Raw genomic sequence first — 25630 nt, forward strand, 5'->3', positions numbered from 1 at the left:
CAGGTACCAGGTAAATGTTATATGTAATTGTCAAGACCTAAAAACTGTGGATTCATCTCAATTCTTATTCTGAGAATAATCTTAGTGGATTGATCATAGCCTTCACGTAGAAAAAATCTAAGTTCAGCCTGTTATACTGTCCACATAATTATTTCTGGCTGGAATATTAATCCTGTCAAAACTGCACACTATTTCTGCTTCCATTCACTGTCAGATTACAGAATTATATACTGGTGGAACCAAACAAAAGTAACAAGGGTTTTCACCTCCCAAAAATGTGTGATGAGAGTCATGTGCAGGGTTCATCCCAGACATTCACAAAGAAACCTCTTTAGAAAATTAGGAATTCTGCTAATAATATCTCTAAATACATTTGCTCATTGATGTGTTTTATTTGTAAGAATCAGATCCTGCATATATCAAATAACACAGCCACAATACAAGGAGAAATCTTGATGTACAGTGTGAACTAAAAACCTTAATGTGCTATAGGAAGTGGTGCATTATACAAGCAAAAGAAACTGATCAGTTGCTCCTTCCTCAAATTAAATCTGTTGTGAACAAACTTTTAAAATTCAAACAACAGTTTAAGTAGTCAATCATAGAAAACCCCATATGTAACCTGGATGACTATTGTAACCAACAATAATAATATCTGTAATTTATATAACTGGCAATTCTGTTCTACCTACATTAACTTAATCCACAGGGTCTTTGTATTCCAAATGCCTGTGTTAAATTTGAACAATCTGATGCTGGTATACTTTTGATTGCAATTCACTAATTTTAACACATATGTAAATTAGTGGTAGCTGGTAGTCATCAGTAGATATTTATGAACATTGTTTATCCTTTATTTCACAAAGCCTTCAATTTCCCGTATCTGTTGTCCATTCTATTTGCTCATTGTAAACACAATGAAAAAAACTGCTGTTATGTTATGACTAAATAGTTTACTACATTGTATTTTCTATGTCTTGATGTAAATTATAACAATTACTGCAATCATTTGTGCTTCTCTCTCTCTCTCTCTCTCTCTCTTTCTCTTTCTCTTTCTCTTTCTCTCTTCCTGCATCCTAGAAAATTATTCATTACCTGGATACAGTGGAGTTAAAATAAATGAATAAACAAATAAAAATAAATAAACAAAATTCTAGATTTGTAATTATACTAGCCAAACAAGGGCCAGCTTAAGGTCCAATAAACACAAGCAGCCACTTTTGATGCCAAGCAGAGAAGTGCACAAGTGCAAGATTTATATTATTCAGGGTGTGTCATAATTAGAAGTGAAAACTGACACAGATGAAGTATATCAAAGAGAGAGTGAGAGATGGAGGGGGGGGGGGGGGGGGGGGAGGCACCAAATGATACAGTATATCACCAATGTGGAAAAATGTTCTCAAACTGGCCGTGCTCCAAATAAATGTAAAGTGGAAAGGCCTTTCTACAGTTTTTCCCATATATTGAAGTTTCTTCCCTTTCCTTACAGGGACAGAGCTGCAAATTGGTATTAGTCTAGTTTTTATGGGCTTTTAGGAATCTTTCCTCCTGCTCAAATTTTTCTGATTTTATGCAAGTCAAGCAAGCCTATGACTATCTGCACTGGCCCTTCTTTATGAATGCTTGATGTTCCCTATTAGACATAATATGGATCTCATACACATTTGAACACTGTGCCAGGATAGGTCATGCAAGTAATCTGTTTTTTGCACAAACTGTAGTTTTCAGGATCCTACCAATGAATTGAAGTCTGTCAATTACTTCACCGATTATGTACGTTTTGATTATTCCACTGAATTTTCCCATACACTGTTACACAGGCTTTTGTTTGGTATCTCTAGCTTTCTATGATTCACAAACTGTAATTTATATACATTTACAGCAAGTTTCCAGTCTTTCCATCAAGTTGTGTCTTATCATGATCTGATTGCATATTACTGCCTTTTTTCACAAAATACTTCTGTTAAATACTTCAAGCAACATATTTATTAGTTTTACAAATTTGTCACAAAATGTGCATAGCAGTAAAATCATAGAAATTTGAATTATACAGAGACACTGACTGTTGCTCTCCTGATGCACTTTCACAAATGGAACAAGATAGGTAGACAAGGTTATTATAGTGTCATATGGTACCCGTTCACACACACTATAAGATAGATTTCAGAGTATGTACACATATAGTTGCAGATATTGTAGCACTATCTCTATTTCTTGGGATCATCCAAAATTACCTCTGTGTTTGTGGATCCTCCCATCGCCAGGATAATATGCTGTGTTCTGCATGTCAAAAAGGTCTCAACCCATTCACAAAAAAGGCTGCATATTCCATATTAGCACATTTCTGTTAGCTTAAATCACAGCAATATTGAACCCAATGCTTTTTGAATATCACGAGACCATGGAACCACCCAAATACCCCTTAAAGAGTGCTTTAGGGTACAAAGAGTACAAATTGGGTTTTGCATAAATAGCCTTTTTGTAAGCTTATGCAGAAGATCATTTTGTTTCAGATGTGTTATTACATTTGGACACAATACATTCTACAGATCTACTACAGAAAGATGTTAGGGGTATAGCATTTCCTGTGGATTAGTTCTGTTGCCATTTCTGTGTGTAGTTAAAACCTGTGCTCTCCTCCAAAGACTGGAGGCAGTTTTCTGCTCAAGGAATCTCAGTTAAAACAAAAGTGGAGATAAGATACTTCAAATTTCTGTGCAAAACCTCACAGTAAGTCTTTCAAAACATGGGGTATTGTTGAATTTTAACAGTATCAGCCTTTTTCCTAGGCAATATGATATCAACATTACTCCTCTTTGTAGAGTCATTACAATCAAATTCTTTTATTTTACTTTGTGATGACCCATTTGAAAGTGAAAATCAGTATTTCAGCTTTCATACAGCTGTTACAGTTTTAGCATCTACAACATTAACATGTGTCTGAACACTGTGTCTTGTGCCGACAACAGCCATTTTGGGGTGATCCTTCAACAGAATTTTTACAAAAGTTGTTGAACATTTTGGTTAGTGAGTCTTTCATTTCTCCTGGTGTACTTGTCGATCAAACAGTCTACAGGTGTACAACTGTTTTGAAGTGTCCAATGGGCACAATATTTTGACGATAATACTTGTTGCCATCATCAGGTGTGTTGACAAACTGCTCTCCTGGGTGTATGGCCAACTTATATCCCGTGCCCCCACAAGCCATTCTGTATGTTATCTATGCCCAAGGACTCATCAGCAGCAGAGCAGGCAGTCATTTTGACATATGTGGCTGGCAACGCCTAGCAGGGCGCCCCTTGTTGCGGTAGTGTGGGTGTAGTTAATCCATCTGTCCTGACCGCCGGAACATAGTGTTTGTTGAGTGTCTTCTTTATTAGACCCAATGCTGCTTCCCAAGCCTTGCTGAGGTAGTAGCCACAGTCACGGTTGATGAGATATTTCCTGATGCATATTTTGATGGTCTCTCTGACGACTCTGTCCCAGTATTCCATCTGATGAGTCTCAGACAAACAGTGCTCTGTGACTACTGGCTTGATGGGATGGATTAGTCAAGTGTGCCACTGGCGTTCTCTGCATCGATCTTTGATGGTGTTCATTGTTTGTCCAATATATGTCTTGCAAATTGGCACATAATCTGATATACACTAGCCTTCCTTAAACCGAGATCACCTCAATACTTCCCAGTAATGCCCTTGTTTTATTGGGAAAGCAGAAGACAGTTCTTACTCTGTCCTTTTTCAATATGCACCCAATTCTTCCTAAGAGTGTGCTGGTGTATAGTACAGGGGCAGTGGCTGCATCTTTCTTCATGACTTCATCCTTCTCTGCATGTTGTACTGTTGTGGTGGGGTGCAGAATGTGCCTAATGCACCATTCTGAGTAATTTTTGCAATTGCCCTTCTGAGGATCCATCATTTTTTGTTTAAATTATCAGTTGCCTAACTTCAGTTCTACATTCCACATCAGGACCATTGTGAAGTGGGCATTGTTTCTTGTGCTCTTACATTTTTTGTGTACCATGATGAAGATTTCAACATCCTTAAGTCTTTTGCTAGATATATATATTTATAGAGTTTGCTCAACTAGTTTCTTTAGCATGTGCCACAAAATTCACTTGAATATTCTGTGCCAGTTTTAAGAGCATCTATCTCCTATTTTAGAAATGATGTTGCCACTTGTTTGTGCAGGCTACTATTTGTCTTTGGAGCACTTCATAACCCACTGATCACTCTTACTGTAATTGTACCATTATCATTTATCCTCATTGAAAAGTCTGTTCATCATAAAAAAACTTTTGAGTTAATCTTTGAACTACCTGTTCTGAGTAGTTTTTAAAGTATGTTCTTATATTAGTGTTTAAGGGAGGTTTTATGAAATTGTAATATTCTCACTGTATTGCAGTATAGTTAAAGTCTGTTGCAGTATTATAGCCTGAGTGAGAAATGTAGACTGGGGCACTCAGATTTTCTATGAAATTTTCAGTTATTTCTGCAGATAAGTATGGTATCTAGTAGAAGTATCCAATTTCAGTTTTTAATGTACTCTGCTAGTTAACTTTGTTCAAATGATTTTACACACTTGGCTGGTTCTCAGCAGAGAAATTTTGTCCCCTACTTACCACTACAAATTCATCGCCTCAAGTTCCATGTATCCTGACATTCTGTAGAACACTTAGATTTGTCCCAAGAATTCCACTGCTATTATATTTTGAGTTTTAGCAGACTTGAAGTACAAGTTATTATGGCAGACCACTGCATTTCAAAAACTCTTCAGATTCTGGCAATCTTCTGTGAATGCTTCTTAGTCTGTCACTAGTACCTTGTCTTGAAGCATGGGTGACACTAAGATTGCAGCAATGGAATGACTGAATAAGAAAAAACTGGAAGAAAAAGAAGATAGCAAAAGGAGATGCAAAATGTAGAAGATATGTGACAATAAAAAATAAATAAATGTGAAGTGGTGAGGAGGTGATAGAAGCACGAATGTATTAAAGACTCTAGCCAACAGGGTCATTGATAATAACAAAAGTGATTTGGATGAATTGAAGCCATATAGGTGATATGAAATAAGCACATGGTGTAGAATAAGTTCTCACCTGACAAGTCCTGGGTAATGGGTGCAGGGAGGACGATCTGAAGTTACAGTCTGGTGAAGCTGACATGTTCAGTAACAGTTTTGTCGTTCTGTTGCCATTTTAATCACTGCCTGAGTCTGCTCATTGTTAATAACAATTGAATGATCACAATGTTGACACAGGATATACAAAAGTGGTTGCTGATCAGCTGATATATGAGTCTTCTCACAGGTAGCTCAGTTTTGATAAAATAAGTCTTGCCACTGAGGGATCTAGAGTAATATGGGGATCAGCATAGAATCTGACATGATTTTGACAATATTAGGGGAATGGTTGCAAAATATACCCCGAGTAATGTTGTAAAAATAGCACTGAAGACCAAGAATGAAGAAGTCAGTAGCTTTAACAGGAATGGTAGTGAACATTGATTCATTGTTTGATGTAAATTATAATGCTTGTAAACAAAATAAACTTTTTGATATGGTGACCTGTTGCCTCACAGTTCAGTTCTGCAAATAATAATTAGCTAGGCCTTTCCAGTATTTTTTTGCTGCTTCAGTTTGTGATTTTCCTATCTTCAGTTGTTAGTTTGTAGATATAATATTATATTTATTTCAGAATGTTATTATTTCAGGGTTTTGTTTTTCTTCATGTTACCTGAATCCCTGAAAATCCTGCCCTCTTATTTGGAATGAGCTAAACTCAAATCCTGTACCAGCTACACAAACCTTCAAAATATATTCCAGAACAGATTTTTCAAGGAAAAATTACTAATTCTTACTCGAACCTCTTTAAAACTGAAATAACGCACTCTTTCTGAAGTTTTGCTTTTTCTGCGTATTGAAACTGAATGTTAACAGGAAAAAGGGAGAAACATCTTTTTGTTCAGTCTGCACTATTGGCCAATAACATTGCAACATGATGAAGGCAGCATGCAAAAAATTTCAAACTGGCATGAAATGTACTATATACTTCAATATGCAAATGATAAGCATTTCAGCACAACCACACAAAATAGATAGGAATAATGCTGTCTACATTATGTGCATAAAGAAAACTAATACTGCAGGTTTACCTATCAAGACTGCAGTTTTATTGTTCCGTGGTATTACTGCTCACATTGCTCAGGAGCCCACAACTGTCATATAAATATGGAATCAGTGGGTTCCAGTCTGTATTCTATTCCATGTAGGATCTCAGTTGTCCCACTCGACTTACACCAGAGAGGATAGACACATTGTTCACTCGTCCATGCAAGATTTTGCAGCCCACTGTGCATACCTTAAATCAGGTGATGAGCTTGTTTGTAGCAAGACATGTATCCTTAGACAATGTGATGATGTTTAGAGCTCTGCTGAGTGTCAGTGTGGTATCAATTGATGTGGCTTCCCTTGATGCAACAGTAGAGGGAGGTGTGCCAACTGTGGTGTTCCCAACTACAACACTGGACACAGAAGTGGCAGCATGTATTTGCAGGTGAATACCATTTCTGTTTGCAGCATCATGATAAACATATGCATGTGTGGATGCTCCAATGAGAACAGAGGTTGCCAGGCTCCATTCACCATCATCATAAAGGTCCACCACCTGGTGTGATGAGATTTGGCTGCACAACACGATCACTTATGGCTCACATAGCCAATTATCTGGACAGCAGCCATTACATTTCTAATGTATTAAGGATAGTGATTATCCATATCTTCAAGGACTCTGTGACACTGTCTTTCAACAAGATACCACTAGACTGCATGTTGCCCATCCTATCCTGACTTATTGTATGTTCTTTTGGCCTGCACTGTCTCCAGATGTTTCATCCATTACAAACATCTAACTATGGGTTGCTGAGAGACTTGCAAGCCACCACTCACCAGCTAATACAATTGATGAACCCTGGCATAGAGCAGTAGCAGCATGTAATGATGTATCTCCACCTGTCATCCAAGTTCAGTTTGACTTGATACCCGGCTTGATTAGAGTGGTTATCACTGCCAGAGATAGCCTATGTACTAAAGTTTTCGTCCTGTATACCCCCAGATGACCAATAAATCTAATAATTTACTCTTCCTACTATTCTGTTTATGTTCAATAAGTAAAATTACATATTTTCTCTATCATTCCTGGTGTTGCAGTTTTAATGGCCAGTGCATCTTTATTATTTTTTGCTCATCCAATCCATGCATTCCCAAATGTACTAAATTTATCATTCACCTTATCATGCTATGTAAAAGTTAAAGATTTTTAATTTTTAAGCTGTGACGAATCATGCCCTACTACTTTCAACAACACATATTTAATACAGCCAATCAAAGGTTGAGAGACTTCTGTGAATATATAGCTTGCTGACTGTTGGAATAACCCTTTTCCATACTAGCTATGAGGCTATTTTTGATATAGAGTGCCATTCAATTGCAATTATTTATTCCAGATGGATGAGTTATTGTATGCTTAACAATATGGTTGAAATTAACTTCATGTAAAGTTTAATTTTAATTCTTTTTAAAGTTGTTAAGTAGGCTTCATAGATGACACTTACTTTCAATAGTTAATAGCAAAGCAAATGTTAATTGAAAATTATTTCTATTCAGGTGGAGCTTATCTTCCGTTGGAAGTCTCTTATCCCCCTTCATTACTTATGTCAGTACTTGAGGATGCAGGACCTATAGCAGTGTGCAGTAAGAAACAATTCTCAGATCGTCTTGTTGGTCTGATTGAAGAAGATATGACCATTCTATTAGAAGGCGATTGGCTTGAAAACTGCATGGCATACCCACCATTTGAAAAAGAAGCTGAGTGCTCCCTTGATAACATGGCCTACACTGTGTACTCTGCTGGAACCACTGGAAAACCTAAAGGTAAAATTACATTGCATTTTGTCTAATACTAATATAATCTTCACACAAAATAAATATTAAATGTATTAATGTGTAATCACACATGGTTAGCATATACCAGAGTAAACAGAAAAGTCTGTAACAACAAAGGGCCCATTTTGCTATGACTCCCAGTTACAATGGTACTTTTTATGCTGTAATTGTAGAGTTTTTTACTACTGTGAATAATGCACTTGCAGTTTTTGTCTTGTAGCATTCAAATACTTTCTCAAATGTATTAGGTGTTTGATGGATTTTCTACAGTCATCTAACAAGCAATAACAAAAAACTTCAGTGCTGCAAGAGAGGTTTGAATAAACAATTTGTTGCAGATAGTCTCAAAAAACTATCTGTATTTAATTTAATAATGGTGTCTGTAAGTCACCCAGAAGATCCTGCTCTGCTTATCCATTTGCTATAAAAACATTAATTCAGTATACATCTGACTACTTCACTGAAACATGGCTCTGCATCACCATGCCTAAGCCACATATACTGTCTAACATAAAGTGGGGCATTCAGATCATCTTATACTTTCTACCACTATTTTTTAAATGCATAAGACTGGTTCATTCACACCTTTCAAGAAAAAATATATAGATGAATGCCTTATATTACATCTTCTCTGTTTTGTTTCTGAACCATATCTAATGCCCTCATCACCATTGGGATGTATAAACCCTGAACTACTACTTTCTTAATGGTCCTGTTTTTTGGTGATACCATTATTGTTGAGTAATGCTGTTAAACCACTAAGGTTAAAAATCACCCACTGATAGTTGTTTACTCAATATTGCATGTATGATGGACAGGTAACAGATCTACTGCCAACTAGGAAAGCAACAAATTTACAGGAAGAAAAGCGACTGTTGTGTCCATTCGCATTTTGCACATTAAACAAAATAAAATAAAAGTGATTATTTGCAAAATGTTCCATCTAATAACTATTGTATTTGTACATTTGTATGTGTGAAACATTAATATTTTTGGCTGTTTTGTGTTGCCTATAGAGTTGTAAAATTGCCATAGGCTACCATAGATTATCACGAGTAAGCATAGACGACAGTAGTTTCATAGTAGCCTTGGTCAGTTAAGATCATAACCACATCAACTGTACATTAGGTGTTCTAGAACCCTATCGGGCATTATCTCACTTTGATCCCTTTGTTGTTGTATGCAATTAGTGTCTTACTAGATTCTCCAAGAAACAAGAAATAGCGAACCGTCTAGAAACTGTATGAGGGCATTTAAATGGCCTAATGACCTGTGGAACATTTTTATACATAGTTATCCTCCTGTCTGCTAAAGTATTTATAGCAAAATTGAAATTGTCAATGTTTAATCACCTTTTATTCAAAAACTGTTGATTTGTAATGTGAAACAGAGGAATGTTGCAGTAAAAATAGAAAAACAATGAAGATTTATCATATAGTGCTATAAAATGTAAATTCCTCAAAAAAAAAGTAAAATAAAAAAACACAGAAAACAAAAACATGTTTCTGTTATTCACAAACAACTTTTGCACTTATTAATAACAACAGGGAACTGTTGCATTTCATCATGATGAAGAACATTCTGCTGATTACAAAATAACAACAATAATTATATTAATTATTTATGTTTGTGCATGTAAACTGTACTTTCATCAAAAGCCCAGAAGTTACATGATCAACTAATTTTTATTATAAAATGCAATTTATATTTTGTTAGGATATACAATACTCAATGGACTAACTGTGAACGATGTGCATTTCTAATTATATGCAAAACAAACAAACAAAGAGAAGTTCTCAGCTCCCAGTTTCTCTCTCACATATTCATTTGTGTACCTTCCCATAATAATGCAACCAATACTACAATCAACCCTACCATTTACTATGTTATTTGTGTGCAGCACCAAAACTAACCTACTGCAGTTTACATAAGGCACAATTCTAGTTGTATATGATTCCCTGGTTGCCAAATCTGGTGATTTGTATCCATGTCTGACATGTGTCCTGTTACCCAGCAGAAGGATACTCCCTGCTTCAGATATTGCAAGTGGGGAAAGAGATCTTGAATAGGCTAGACTGGACTTGCTCATCTGCTGGGTACGTTCGTGGTATGACTTGATGAGTACTCAGGGAGTCAGAGCAGGCAAGGAATTTCACACCATGAGTGTGTTTCGTCTGGCCCAGTGGCTTCAAGATCATGTATGATCCTCATTAAGCACAGTAAATTTCTTTGGTAAGTGAATCTTAACACAAGACCCAGGGATAACAGCAAACCATACAAGAGAATACTCCCTGCTTGAACCCATGCAGAATAATGCCATAGAATTAGGTTACTCATTTAAAAGTTCTCAAAATATTTTGTATTTAACAAAAATATGATTGCAAGCAATGATCTCATTTTAAATTGATGCTTTCATGTAAAGATATGAGATAAAAGTTAACTTTGTCACCATCCCTGTTGACGTTGATGTGATGTGATGTAATTGATAAAATTTATTTATTTATTAAAAATGAAAAATATATTTTGAATTCTTTTCTGTGAGGCTACAAAAAATTACTGAAATAGCTATAACTACATACAATAATGTGACAATTAGTTACTCTTTAGCGTCTATGACCTGGCAAAATATGTTATAAATTCCTTTTCTTTCTCAGTTGCTTCCCAGTTCCTTGTTGCACAAAGAAATTACAAGTAAAAATCAGCATAAGCAGAAACAGGTGTGCTGTCACAAGCAATACTAACGCCTTCTTAATAGTCTACTGAAAAAGAACACTGGAAGCCACAAAGTTGTCACAAACAGTATAAGCATCAGTTCCTTTTGAAAGAGTAGGTCAACTGCAGACTATTAACAAATGATTTAAGCAGAGTAAAAGCAACATAGAAATTAAGTGTAAAGTAGGTGAGCCAGCCTGATCCTTCGCATGTGTGAATGCTAAGCAGAGGTTTTGTACATTGGAAGCATCTAATGTGCCATCAAAGATGAGGGTACACCTTCATAATGAGGAATGTCTCCATCATTCCAGGCCTGACCTCACAATCATAAATGGTGAACTCTGACACCAGATTTCTTTTTCATCATTTATAAGTTGTAACAGTTTATTGAAATACCACGATATTTGTGACTCTGAAAAGGCCATGTTTGCACGAATCATGGCAAAGCAGGTAAAAGGACCTCTTGTAGTTCCATATATACTTGAATAGTCTGCGGCCTTGAATAATTTTGTGGGAGGGAAATTTCTTTTGCTTTAATTTGTTTTATTTACAAAAAAACGTTCTAACAGTACAATGTGTTCAAAATTATATATAATATCAATTGGTTTGAAGAAATGCATAATAATCTTCACATGTTGTTGTACGGATTGATAAATCATTAAAACACAACCAATTCAGCAGCATGCAGCTGGCCACCATGTGGCCTGCTGGCTAGCGCATTAGCTGGGCAGCTGGTCTGGGAACATTATCCCTGCCAGCCGGGACTCCATAGGCCTACCTACAGTAGGAAAAAAAAAAGTATTACCATGTTTAATAATTTAATGTTAATATACACAATAAAGTATTTTAGTCAGTATGTATGCTCCCTTACCTCTCTATTCATCATCAGTTTGATTATCATCACTAGCGGGAGAATAATTGTTGTTGTCACTATCTTCCCATAGAGTGTCATCCTCTGTTCCATCCACTGAATTTGTAATACCACATTTTGTGAAGGTTTTTTCCACCAGTGGTTGCAGAATGGAGTCCCATGCACTTTTCACCCATTCACAAATCTGGGACAAATCCAGGCATTTGATTTTTCCACTCTGTGTGAACTTGTGGTTTTCATCATCCATCCATTATGTATATCACTGTTTAAGTGCAGCTTTGAATGGCCAATTTATTCACACATCTAGTGGTTGTAGGATGGATGTTACGCCTCCAGGGATAATGACCAAGTCAGTTTTCCCTTCTTGTAATTTGTCTCGCACTTAGCTCTATGTCTGTAGAAGCTGTCCATGACCAACATGTTATGTAAATTCAGTTATGCACCAGGAAGACATTGCCAAACAGGCATCACACAATCACAAGGTCATTTTCCAACCACCCTTTCGGATTCACTCTCAGTGATATGCCTTTCACTTATATTTTTGGAATTGTTTTCCATTCAAATATCGTGTAAGGTGGTAGCATTCATCCATCACCAGTTACACACAACATCACTGTACACCATTGCTTCTCACTGTCACAAGTTCATATTAGGATGCTGGATTCTTCTTGCCTGTTCACGGTGTTGTCGAGTGGCATCTCAAAGTAGACTAGCATTTGAACCACGTTACCAATTTGCCATAATATGTAGGACTGTTCGTGTTGCAGATTTATCACATAATGATGAAAATGCACTATTGTTTCTGTTGTGGCGTAACAAGACAGCTACGCCACACTGAAGTAGCCGAAAGGCACGCGTAATCTCACGTAGGCTAGATAGAGGTCTTAAACAGGATACGTAATGAATTGTAGCAAGAAAAGTACATAGCTGCTTTAATACTTAACTTTTAATCCTTCATTTGAATACAGCATTCCTTGATGATACAAGTGAGACTCTATCTTAAAATGGTTAATGGCGCCTTGCTAGGTCGTAGCCATGGACTTAGCTGAAGGCTATTCTAACCGTCTCTCGGCAAATGAGAGAAAGGCTTCGTCAGTGTAGTCGCTAGCAAAGTCGTCGTACAACTGGGGCGAGTGCTAGTCCGTGTCTCGAGACCTGCCTTGTGGTGGCGCTCGGTCTGCGATCACACAGTGGGGACACGCGGGTCCGACATGTACTAAATGGACCGCGGCCGATTTAAGCTACCACCTAGCAAGTGTGGTGTCTGGCGGTGACACCACATTCCTCCCCCGCAAATCGGCGAACGGTCGTGTTATAATGCTTCCGCCCGCCGTGGGGAGGACCCCATGTTGACGTATGCGATGAGGTGGGGAGCCTAACAACAGGCGGGGCTGTGCCACCCGCACCCGGCCATTCGGTCCGAGGGGAGCTAGGAAACGCCTGAAAACCTAGTCCAGGGTGCACGTCAACATGCGGTGTATGCGCCCGTAAAGAGACAGGAGGGGCCGAAGGGTCGACCTCCATTGCGGCTGGGTACCCGACGCGCGATGACGTCATGTGGTCCGGAGCGGGCAAGAGGTCCATGGCGGAGGACAGCTGGTCACGGGAAGCGATCGGCGGCACATGACCCAGGGAGGCGCTTGGCGGCTGCAGCGAATCGTCGAATGCGGGCGGCGCCGGAGGGAGAACAGGCGGCGGCGCGTCGACATGGGGCAAAATGGAAGGCCTCGTCGGTAACACCTGGGGATGAGGCGAGCCAGTAGATGGGTCCCCAGGGCGCTGACCGGACGGCACCGTCGCTGAAAGCAGACGGGGAGTGGCAGAACCCGTGCGACGACAGAGTCGCAGCTGATTGAGATTCCGACGCACCTCACCAGAGGCCCCCAAAACCAAATACATCGCGCGGCCTAGGCAGCGAAGAATGCGCCCTGCGAGCCAACGCCGTGAACCTCGATAGTTGCGATAGAATACAACATCGCCTGGAGCAAAAGCAGAAGTCTGCCGCTGCACTGGAACCTGATGCGGCGGATGCAGCAAAGACATCAAGGTTCGATGAGGACGACCGTGGAGCAACGCAGCCAGCGAGCGACTATCTCGGGGCTGAGAGCCATACGATGACAAAAAGAGCAACAACGCGTCCTCCCGAGAATGCGACTCTTTCAACTTCAACATCTGTGACTTGAAAGTCCGGACCAATCGCTCAGCGGCACCATTTGACTGAGGCGAAAACGGCGCGGATGTCAGCTGTTGAATACCATTGGCCTGGCAGAATGACTGAAATTCTGCGGGCATGAATTGTGGGCCATTGTCGGAAACAATAGTCTGTGGAAGACCTTCAATGCAAAAGATAGCAGACAACGCTAGTGTGGTGTCTGGCGGTGACACCACAGTTTCCTTGTAATCACCTGGAAGCCATTGAGCAACAGTAGTATTCCTCTGGAATCCTAATCCATTTCGGTTGAAAAATCATGATAACCAACCCCAGTTAGCTTTGAAACAGGTAATGCCTAGTTCTTTGGCTAAAACCAAAGCTTTAAGTTGGCACATTTTACTCATCACCATGCATCCATATTGCAGAGCCTTTTTTTGAAGTCCGGATGCTTCACTTTTTGGCCACAAAATGCCTGGCGATTACTATTAGTTTCTTAAAGCTGCATTTTGTTCTTTTGCCGGTCACAAATACAACACTCACTTGTGTCATACTCTCTTCCTGCTGCATGGTTTCCAATGTTCTTGGCTTCTTCAATAATTTTCAGTTTTTCTTTAGCAGTGGATGAGTGATAACAAGAACTTGTAGCCACAATTAACAAGTTTGAATTCGTTGTTAATACTTCACTTCTAATGTGCTACTGATATGCCACACACTGAAGCCACAACAATGCAATAGTATAATGGGATCTCTTATTGGAGGCAGATCAGTTCCAACCATGTTTTGAATAATCCACACTCCCCAGTTTTTCATCATTAAATTCGGGAAAAAACATGAGTGAGTTATTTGAGTATATACGTTATGTTCCAAGACCAGTCTACACGTGTAGAATTGTCTTTTTACAATGCTAAATATGACTGAAAAATAAAATAACTCTCTCTTTGACTTCCATTTCAGAACTAATTGGATCCTTGATGCACATAGTTGCATGCAAACATATGCAAGTCATTATATTGTGTTGTGAGAAAAAAGACATTGCTGTATTTGATTATGTTGTTTATCACTGTAGGCCTATTTCACCATGACTGCCACCTTCAGGTTATATCAGGTGGTCTACATATCCATATCTTTATGACCAGATGAAACTACAATTGTCCTTTTGTAACTGTGGGTTCTTTAATTACTGTGGAAGGTGGCTCATCTAGACTACAAAATATGAAATATTAGGTCACTTTATTAAATGACCGATAAAAAGATTTTCTTCACTTGATACAATCCTTTGCTACAGGAGAGTGTGATAATTTATGACTGTTATTAACTGTTAACTAACTAACTAACTGTTCTCCTGAAGTTCAATTTTCAGCATTTACAAAAGTACATTCCCGAGACTTGAGTAACTTTTTAGTCCTACTTGATGATGCTAAGTGCTTCAGCAGAGGTCACAAACTGAACAGAACACTTCCATATTCAGCTCTATATTGACCCCTTGCAGGGGCACTGCTGTGCTGAGAGAGAGGACGTGTCTTCTTCAGCTTTTCCCATTCGTCATTGCATATTGCTGTAAGACATTGCCAATGTATTGATGTGTACTGCCAACTTTGGTGTGGCACCATGATCTTTGGATGATACCACACATATGAAACTGATGTCTCCAGTGCTGTTACACTATTTTATAATTTGCTCATTTGATGCTGATGGAACTGTAGTAGATGTTAATTTTTTAATAGTTATTTATACATGTGTGCTGGCAGACAACCTGCCTCTTTCTACTGGGCTTGTTTGTGGTGAGTACTTTCAATTGACTTCATGTGATTCTTTTCTCGATGGACTTTGTCAAACCTATAGTTACACCTGGGCTGTTCGGTTACTTACAACTGCTTGGGTTTTTATTGTAGAGCACTCAAGAATGAGGTTATTAGTGCCCCTGCTAAGTGTTGATGTATTATATATATATATATATATATATATATATATATATATATATATATATATATATGTGTGTGTGTGTGTGTGTGTGTGTGTGTGTGTGTTTTTCAGTATATATATATATATATATATATATATATATATATATATATATATATATACTGAAAAACACATAAAATGTACACTCAGTTAGTCATATTATGACTCTCCCTTTCACATTTACTCACACAGTCACAGTATGTCACTAATCACACAAGACTATGAAAATGGTTTGCCCCCTAAAAGCTGCTAAAATCTTGGATAATATGACACAGTAATGATAACTCAGGAAGTGATGCTAATGATAAGTTTAAAGAAAAACAATAATTAGTGGGGCCAACTACATTAATAAGGCAATCAGATCTACCCCTTAATAAATGAAAAAGAAGAAGGGACATATCACATAATCTTAAAACATTATACCACATTTGTTGTCTCTTTTACTACAATAAAGGACACAACAGATAGTAAACTTGCCCCTTCCTCCTTGTCTGAATATAAAATACACTCAGTTAAAATACTAAAATCTGCATGCCACAACAATTATGCATTGATGAGTATTCTTGCTGGAGCAAGAAACCATGAGTCTTCAGCTTGTTCCCTTTTTGTTGCCATGTGAAAACTATTTCATTTTGTCTAAGGGTCTGAAAGATGTATGAATGGCTGAGTTGGCTGTACCAGCCTCAATTTGTTGTCTGTCAACTGCAGCTCACTATCTTCCCACCACCACATACCTCTAAACCTCAACAGAGCCATAGAGTCTGCCATGAATGCTATGCCCACATGTCCTGATTCTCAGCATGATCACACTTCCTTCCCAGTCTTTATAGGTGGAGAAAGATATACTGTATGGTCTGGACTGTTCATCTGCTAGATTTGTATGTTGTATAAATTGAAGGCCATTCAGTGAGGAAGAGCAGGCAAAAACTTTCACAGCACAAATGTGTCTTATCTGCCCAAATGCCCTCAACACCATATGGGTCTCTGCTTCAAACACAGTCTCTCCCTGCTGGAATCCACACAGAATATTGTTGCACAGATGGTGCATTCATTAAAATTTTGTAAAATATTGAGTTAAAAACATCTCCAGAGATATAGTGTCTCGTGTACTCCAGCTGTAAAATAACTCTGGATGTCTTCAGTAACTAGTGCATCACACAGCTCCAGTTGAGGTTAATATTTGTCCCACACCATGAGCTACTACCCCATGATTTTGACAGATCTGAAATAATCTTGTTGCTCTTGTGATTTGTAAAACTCTGTGCATGCTAGAGCATACAGTGGTTTTGAATTATGATGATTCTGCAACAACCATCACATACACTGAGAGGAACTGCCACCATATAGAAAGTGCTCCCCACACAGTACAAAGATTATATTTGTGTCTCATTCTGTAAGTGCCCGTGGCCAGTAATCCCACCATGATGAACAGCATTAGTGGTTTTGAGATGTGTAGGTCTCCATGGTCCTTACCTATGAAGCCATAATCTAGCCAGGATTACACAAAAGTCTTAAAAATGGTATCAAACTCATTTTGTCTTCCCCCCTCCTCCCTCCAAGATTTATGACAGAGGCACATCGAGAGGTTCATACTTGATGGATTTCACCATTAGGTTTTTTTGTTTGGTAGCCACGACAGCCTGGAATCAAATATGAGGCTCAGAAACCTCAATTAATGTTTGAAATGTAGAATGGTGTCTCATGAGCAGGTCAGGCAAATTCAAAAGAACTACAGTGATTAAAATCAGCATACATACATTTCACTGTACAAATCTGAAACCAGTATCTGCACTCCACTCCAAACTGTAAGTTACAACTGGATGGTTGTTGTTGCAGGTTTGGTTGATTATTTACTGCACTTTACAGTAACAATTTCCATATCTTGTCTGTGACAGAAAAACGTTTATGTGCTTACAGTGTTGTGCCAGATTTGTAATTACTGATTTAGCAGACATTCATAACCATGTAGAACTGTCTCAGAATGTCATATGGTATGAACACTGTGTCTTTTCTGTGCATTAGGGTACAGAAGACATGTGTGAAATGAGTAATATAATTCATTGATTTGAAATACCAGCTTAAAAGAGCAAGCAATATTTTAAAACTAATACTTATTTTTACTGGGAATGTATTGCTATGTTTACATAATAGGCAATAATAAACAACAGCCTACTGAAATTATCAGTCTTTTAATTTGATGTAAATTTTCATTTCTGAAGCTCTTCTAATGCTCTACAACCATGAAGAGCTATAAACTATATTCTCATACTCAGAAATATAGATTTCATAATTAATTATGAAGAAAACAGAATAAATATTTGTGATTTAGTGACACATTCCTTTTTCCAAAGTAGGAAGTTATGAAACAAAGTACCCAATATCAAATATATTAGGCTGGGATGGAATGTCATGACAGTTAGTTAATTAGGTAGTAGTTACATTTTCCATGGATAATACGAATAATTCTTTTATCAAAATCATAAAAATGATCTGAGGATATTTATATGTGATTAGTGTTAACATTAATGAGCATGTTAGGTTTCTTTTACTCACACCCATGCAACTACATTAAAAAAACAAGTTTTTTATGGCTACCAGTTTTTAAGTAGAAATTTGTCAATTTAAGACAAGGAGTTGTCCAGGATAAATAATTTCAAATTAAATTTAAAACTTGCTTCATTACTAGTCAGACATTTTATGTTACTGGGCAATATGGGAAAATAACAGAAGACAAAATTTAAAAATGAACAGTAAATATGCATACCATGTAACGAACAATTGACAAGGAAGCGATGCAGAAAACAGTAATACCCCAGTATATTAAAATCACAGAAGAAGAAACCAAAAAGTTAACAGTAAATATACCTTCACTGGAATGAACAAATGGCAGGGAACCAGCACAGAAGACAATATCACCATGTAAAAAGACTGAGGAGAAAGCTTTACCAGAGTGGACAGAAGTTAAAAACAACAGATCACGATGAAGCACAAGGCAGAAGTTAGCCTCCAAACAACATATGAACAATTTTTATGGCCCAATCCACAGCAGAAGAAAACAACCAAGAAGAGGTCCAGGACCCCCAGGAGGTGAAAATCAGGTCAGAAACGAAAAGACTAGAGCCTACTCTTCAAATAAGTAACCAAGCACGAAACATACCTGTCATAGAACTGAATAATTCTTTAACTCTCCTATATCATAATGTACAGGGTTTTACCAATAAGCTATATAAACTAGAGGTCCTTTTGAATGGTTCATTGAAGGAGATTTTTATCTTGTGTATAACTGAACACTGGCTACAAGAAGTACAAAAATGAGCAGTTGGGATTTCAGACTTCCAGTTGATCAGCAGCTTTTACAGGGAAACATACAGAAGGGGGTGGAAAATAAATAAATAAATATATATATATATATATATATATATATATATATATATATATATATATATATATATATATAATGATATCAATATAATAGAAGGAAACATTCCACGTGGGAAAAATTATATATAAAAACAAAGATGAGGTGACTTACCGAACGAAAGCGCTGGCAGGTCGATAGACACACAAACAAACACAAACATACACACAAAATTCAAGCTTTCGCAACAAACTGTTGCCTCATCAGGAAAGAGGGAAGGAGAGGGGAAGACGAAAGGAAGTGGGTTTTAAGGGAGAGGGTAAGGAGTCATTCCAATCCCGGGAGCAGAAAGACTTACCTTAGGGGGAAAAAAGGACAGGTATACACTCGCACACACACACATATCCATCCACACATACAGACACAAGCAGACATATTTAAAGACAAAGAGTTTGGGCAGAGATGTCAGTCGAGGCAGAAGTGTAGAGGCAAAGAAGTTGTTGAAAGACAGGTGAGGTATGAGTGGCGGCAACTTGAAATTAGCGGAGATTGAGGCCTGGCGGATGACGAGAAGAGAGGATATACTGAAGGGCAAGTTCCCATCTCCGGAGTTCGGATAGGTTGGTGTTGGTGGGAAGTATCCAGATAACCCGGACGGTGTAACACTGTGCCAAGATGTGCTGGCTGTGCACCAAGGCATGTTTAGCCACAGGGTGATCCTCATTACCAACAAACACTGTCTACCTGTGTCCATTAATGCAAATGGACAGATTGTTGCTGGTCATTCCCACATAGAATGCATCACAGTGTAGGCAGGTCAGTTGGTAAATCACGTGGGTGCTTTCACACGTGGCTCTGCCTTTGATCGTGTACACCTTCCGGGTTACAGGACTGGAGTAGGTGGTAGTGGGAGGGTGCATGGGACAGGTTTTGCATCGGGGACGGTTACAAGGATAGGAGCCAGAGGGTAGGGAAGGTGGTTTGGGGATTTCATAGGGATGAACTAACAGGTTACGAAGGTTAGGTGGACGGCGGAAAGACACTCTTGGCGGAGTGGGGAGGATTTCATGAAGGATGGATCTCATTTCAGGGCAGGATTTGAGAAGTCGTATCCCTGCTGGAGAGCCACATTCAGAGTCTGGTCCAGTCCCGGAAAGTATCCTGTCACAAGTGGGGCACTTTTGTGGTTCTTCTGTGGGGGATTCTGGGTTTGAGGGGACGAGGAAGTGGCTCTTGTTATTTGCTTCTGTACCAGGTCGGGAGGGTAGTTGCGGGATGCGAAAGCTGTTTTCAGGTTGTTGGTGTAACGATTCAGGGATTCCGGACTGGAGCAGATTCGTTTGCCACGAAGACGTAGGCTGTAGGGAAGGGACCGTTTGATGTGGAATGGGTGGCAGCTGTCATAATGGAGGTACTGTTGCTTGTTGGTGAGTTTGATGTGGATGGACGTGTGAAGTTGGCCATTGGACAGGTGGAGGTCAACGTCAAGGAAAGTGACATGGGATTTGGAGTAGGACCAGGTGAATCTGATGGAACCAAAGGAGTTGAGGTTGGAGAGGAAATTCTGGAGTTCTTCTTCACTGTGAGTCCAGATCATGAAGATGTCATCAATAAATCTGTACCAAACTTTGGGTTGGCAGACTTGGGTAACCAAGAAGGCTTCCTCTAAGCCACCCATGAATAGGTTGGCGTACGAGGGGGCCATCCTGGTACCCATGGCTGTTCCCTTTAATTGTTGGTATGTCTGGCCTTCAAAAGTGAAGAAGTTGTGGGTCAGGATGAAGCTGGCTAAGGTAATGAGGAAAGAGGTTTTAGGTAGTGTGGCAGGTGATCGGCGTGAAAGGAAATGCTCCATCGCAGCAAGGCCCTGGACGTGCGGAATATTTGTGTATAAGGACGTGGCATCAATGGTTACAAGGATGGTTTCCGGGGGTAACAGATTGGTTAAGGATTCCAGGCGTTCAAGGAAGTGGTTGGTGTCTTTGATGAAGGATGGGAGACTGCATGTAATGGGTTGAAGGTGTTGATCTACGTAGGCAGAGATACGTTCTGTGGGGGCTTGGTAACCAGCTACAATGGGGTGGCCGGGATGATTGGGTTTGTGGATTTTAGGAAGAAGGTAGAAGGTAGGGGTGTGGGGTGTCGGTGGGGTCAGGAGGTTGATGGAGTCAGGTGAAAGGTTTTGCAGGGGGCCTAAGGTTCTGAGGATTGCTTGAAGCTCTGCCTGGACATCGGGAATGGGGTTACCTTGGCAAACTTTGTATGTGGTGTTGTCTGAAAGCTGACGCAGTCCCTCAGCCACATACTCCCGACGATCAAGTACCACGGTCATGGAACCCTTGTCCGCCGGAAGAATGACGATGGATCGGTCAGCCTTCAGATCATGGATAGCCTGGGCTTCAGCAGTGGTGATGTTTTTTAAGAAGGATTGAGATGCATGGCTGGAAGTCAGAAATTCCTGGAAGGTTTGGAGAGGGTGATTTTGAGGAAGAGGAGGTGGGTCCCGCTGTGACAGAGGACGGAACTGTTCCAGGCAGGGTTCAATTTGGATGGTGTCTTGAGGAGTCGGATCATTAGGAGTAGCATTGGTATCATTTTTCTTTGTCAGATGTTGAATACCATTGGCCTTGCAGAATGACTGAAATTCAGCGGACATGAATTGTGGGCCATTGTCGGAAACAATCGTCTGTGGAAGACCTTCAATGCAAAAGATAGCAGGTAACGCTTGGATGGTAGCAAATGGTGTCGTGGAAGACTTCTGGACAACAAAAGGAAAATTACTGAATAAATCTATCACAACCAACCCTCGAGCATTCCAGAATGGACCAGCAAAATCGATGTGTAAGCGTTGCCAAGGGAAAGTGGCTTTTGGCCATGCAAAGAATTTCCGCAGTGGTGTTGATTGTTGTTCGGCACACACCATGCAAGAAGAGCACATAGTTGTAATCGCGGCATCGATTCCGAACCAAGTACAGTGCTGATGAGCAAGTTGTTTCGTTTTCGCTATACCCCAATGTCCTTGGTGGAGAAGTTTTAAGACAGAGGACTGTAACGAACATGGTACCACGACCCTGGACTGGTCATTATCAGAACGCAAAAACAAAACACCACGTCAAATAAAAACTCTCTCCTTGTGAGCAAAAAATCGGCAAACCAATGACTTGGACAAGGGCCATTGCGTAGCAACAAAACGCAGACCGGTAGCAAGCACAGGGTCGGCAGTTGTGGCTGTAGCCACATGACGAAAATCAATCAGAAATGATTCGACCACGTATTGGTTTCCGAATCAATGAACATGCAAGCAAGTTCGGAGGAATCAAATGCCCTATGCTCAGCAACTGGCAAATGGGACAACGCATCGGGTTCCATGCTTAGCAGTGGACCGGTACAAGATATCGTAGTGGTACTGCGAGAGGAAAATAGACCAGCGAATGAATTTCTGCGCTGTACGTGGAGATACAGGCTAGTTCGGATGAAAAAGCGATGTCAAAGGTTTGTGGTCTGTGATTATGGTAAAGTGACGACCACACAAGAAGTCATGAAACTTTGTAACACCAAATACGAGAGCCAACACTTCTTTCTCGATCTGTGAATAATTTCTTTGCGCAGACAAAAGCAATTTGGGCGCAAAGGCAATAGGGTGATCGTGCAAGCCATCTTTGTGTGCAAGCGCAGCACCGATTCCGAAATCCAATGCAATTCCGGCGCGAAGAAAAGGTCCTGGAATGGTTTGGACTTTCCGATCTGAGCTTTTTCTGGCAAACACTCTGAACATGTCCCTTTTTATTACAGTAAAAGGAAATAGTTTGACGTGACGGGCAATTCGCATGCGAATGTTTAGTAGCGCATTTTTTAAGCACTGCATTTGCTTGCTGGTGCGGCACATGTGGCTGAGAGCCTGGCGGCAACGGCGAGGCCGGGCGCGAGGGCTGTTTACTGCTCCGTGCAGCTCGCCCAGCGGGCCGGCTAACCTGACACACGGCTGGCGAAGTTTCAAATGATTCCTGAGCAAAGTCAAGTGTGTCCTGCCGATCCAATATGTCCATCACTTGTTGAAGGGAGGGATTTGCTAGTTTCAAAATCTGTTCCCTTATACTAACATCAGAAACGTTCTGTGCAATTGCATCACGTACCATAATATCTGAATATGGGAGTCCACATTGACACTCAAAAGCGCAATCCCTAGTAAGGCCTTGCAAGGTTGCAACCCACTCCCGATTAGTCTGACATTTTGTACAAAAGAAGGTATACCGTTTTGCAACTACATTGACTGTTTGTTTGAAATATGCATCTAATGCAGACAAAATTTCGTTGTAGGACAAAGTTGCTACATCGCGTCGGGGAAATAATTTAACTATCACTCGGTAGGTTTGCACACCGTCGGACGGCAAAAGAAAAGGCTACCGCTCGCTACCTTGAATTCTGGAGGCGGCGAGATGGAATCCAAATTGGTGTGACCACTCTGTCCAGCTTTCCAGTGCAGCATCAAAAGGTCTGAAGGTCGGTGCAACTGCTTGTTGTGGCTGCATTAGCGGTGGAGCGGCGGCTGCCGCATCGTTTTGCATTGCACGTTGACCCTGGATGAGCTGTCTAAGGGCATCCAGTAATGCCTGCATCTGATGATTCTGTAAGCGATAAAATTCGGACAGTACATCTGGAGATTGTGGCGAAGCCATTACACAATTAAATCAGGGTAGTATAGATAAGAACACCGTTTTTACACTCGTCGCCAATGTTGTGTTGGCAGAAGATCCAACACCTTGTGACTAGGGGAGGCCGAAATCCACGCGTTTTAGCTCATGCAGGCTGGCGTGAGCAGGGAAGGACTATACTGACTATGAGGTCTAGAACATGACAAGTAATTAGAATTCATAAAGCGGACATAATTAGTTTGATACTTAACTTTAATCCATTAATGATGAATGTCGCTCTTGACGGTACATGATTAACAATATTGTCTGTTCAGAATTCATTCTAATTACTGAATATGGCGCCTTGCTAGGTCGTAGTAAATGACGTAGCTGAAGGCTATGCTAAACTGTCGTCTCTGCAAATGAGGGCATATGTAGACAGTGAACCATCACTAGCAAAGTCGGCTGTACAACTGGGGCGAGTGCTAGGGAGTCTTTTTAGACAAGACCTGCCGTGTGGCGCTCGGTCTGCAATCCCTGATAGTGGTGACACATGGGTCCGACGTATACTAACGGACCATGGCCGATTTAAAGGCTACCACCTAGCAAGTGTGGTGTCTGGTGGTAACACCACAAAATGACCTGTCGATTTGATGGTATCCCTGACAAAATTATTAAATATAGTACCAATAATGTTGTCTCTCAATTTGTGTACATAATCAATGACTCCTTTGAAACTGGTGTGTTTCCAAGTAAACTTAAGCAGTCAGCAGTAATACCAGTTTATAAAAGTAGTGACAAGTTTAACATTAAAAATTTCAGACCTCTATCATTATTATCTGTATTTTCGAAAATAATTGAAAAAATAATGTATGACAGATTGCTAGTCTTCCTAAACAAATATAAAATTCTTGTGAATGCACAGAATGGTTTCAGAAAAGGCAAATCTACACAAAACCAGCTCTCTTCAGTTTCCTAAAACTTGTTTACAAAGCTATTGAGGACAAGGAACTGATCTATGAGTTGTTTTTGTACCTTTCCAAAGTGTTCGATCTTATAAATCATAATCTATTGCTGTTAAAACTGTATAATTATGTTGTCCATGGTATTTCCTACGAGTGGTTCAAGTCATATTTAATTGAAAGGAAACAAAGAGTAAAAATTACTCAAGACGGGAATGTATACCATTCTGAATATAAAAAAGTTAATTATGGGGTGCCCTAGGGCTCGGAATCAGGACCATTGTTATTCTTGATTTATATTAGTTATCAGTTTTCAACAGATGATACCATATTATTTGCTGATGATACCAGTTTCATTATAAAAGAGAAGAATGATTATGAGATGCAGCAAAAAGTCGACAAACAGCAGAAGTGGCAGAAAAATGGTTTAAAGATAATTGTCTAGTTGCCAATGACAAGAAAACTGTATTGATGAACGTCTACATATAAGGAACAAAAATAGGACCAATGTAAAATTCACATTATCGAATAGCCAAATTTAGCAAAAGAATCACATAAAATTCTTAGGATTATGGATGGATGAGCATCTAAGATGGGAAAAACAGGTAGAAATGCTTCACAAAATATTAAGCAAGTACTGTTACATATTAAGAGTGCTTAAAGATTGCTGCAATACTGAAACAGTGTTAAGTGCTTATTACACATACTGCATAGTCTACTGAAGTATGGAATAGTGTTCTGGGGAAATACCTCTTTTGCAAAGCAGTCTTTTAGGCTCCAAAAGAAAGCTTTAAGGTTAATAAGTGATGTTGCTTACAAAGCACTATGTTGGGGTATCTTTAAGGAATTAAAAATCATGACTTTACCATCTATATTTATATTTGAAAGCATATGCTTCATTAAAAACCATCAAGTTTCACCTTTGAATAGTGAGATCCACCATTATCAAACAAGAAACAGGGATGATTATCATAGGGATGTGCACAGAAAATCACTATATCAGGGTAGTGCTGTTTACAAACCAAAAATTCTGTAGAGATA

General features: G+C 39.5%; 2 protein-coding genes across 4 annotated transcripts in view; one reads left to right on the forward strand and one right to left on the reverse strand.

Annotated features, from left to right (window-relative positions):
* Positions 1 to 25630, forward strand: part of LOC126471452 (uncharacterized) — a 413388-nt gene that overhangs the window by 244248 nt on the left and 143510 nt on the right. For all 3 annotated transcript variants that reach the window (XM_050099641.1, XM_050099639.1, XM_050099640.1), the window contains one exon: positions 7663 to 7929. In XM_050099641.1, the coding sequence (XP_049955598.1) occupies positions 7663 to 7929 (267 nt within the window). The remainder of the gene's footprint in view (positions 1 to 7662; positions 7930 to 25630) is intronic.
* LOC126471455 (uncharacterized) lies at positions 12504 to 23659 on the reverse strand. Its single transcript, XM_050099645.1, has 2 exons — positions 23411 to 23659; positions 12504 to 13323 (listed from the first exon to the last, which is right to left on the reverse strand). The coding sequence occupies exons 1-2, from the start codon at positions 23610 to 23612 to the stop codon at positions 12773 to 12775; spliced, it is 753 nt and encodes a 250-aa protein (XP_049955602.1). The 5' UTR covers positions 23613 to 23659; the 3' UTR covers positions 12504 to 12772.

This window comes from Schistocerca serialis, chromosome 3, assembly GCF_023864345.2.
Source record: "Schistocerca serialis cubense isolate TAMUIC-IGC-003099 chromosome 3, iqSchSeri2.2, whole genome shotgun sequence".
NCBI lineage: Eukaryota > Metazoa > Arthropoda > Insecta > Orthoptera > Acrididae > Schistocerca > Schistocerca serialis.

What these genes read in the sequence shown, in the direction of transcription:
- LOC126471455 (XM_050099645.1), bottom strand. Translation starts at nt 23,612, where the DNA reads ATGCAGGCATTACTGGATGCCCTTAGACAGCTCATCCAGGGTCAACGT. An exon ending in CGCCGCCTCCAGAATTCAAG is followed by an intron (nt 13,324 to 23,410) that starts GTAGCGAGCGGT and finishes GTCTGCTTTCAG; the next exon opens with CGACGGTGCCGTCCGGTCAG.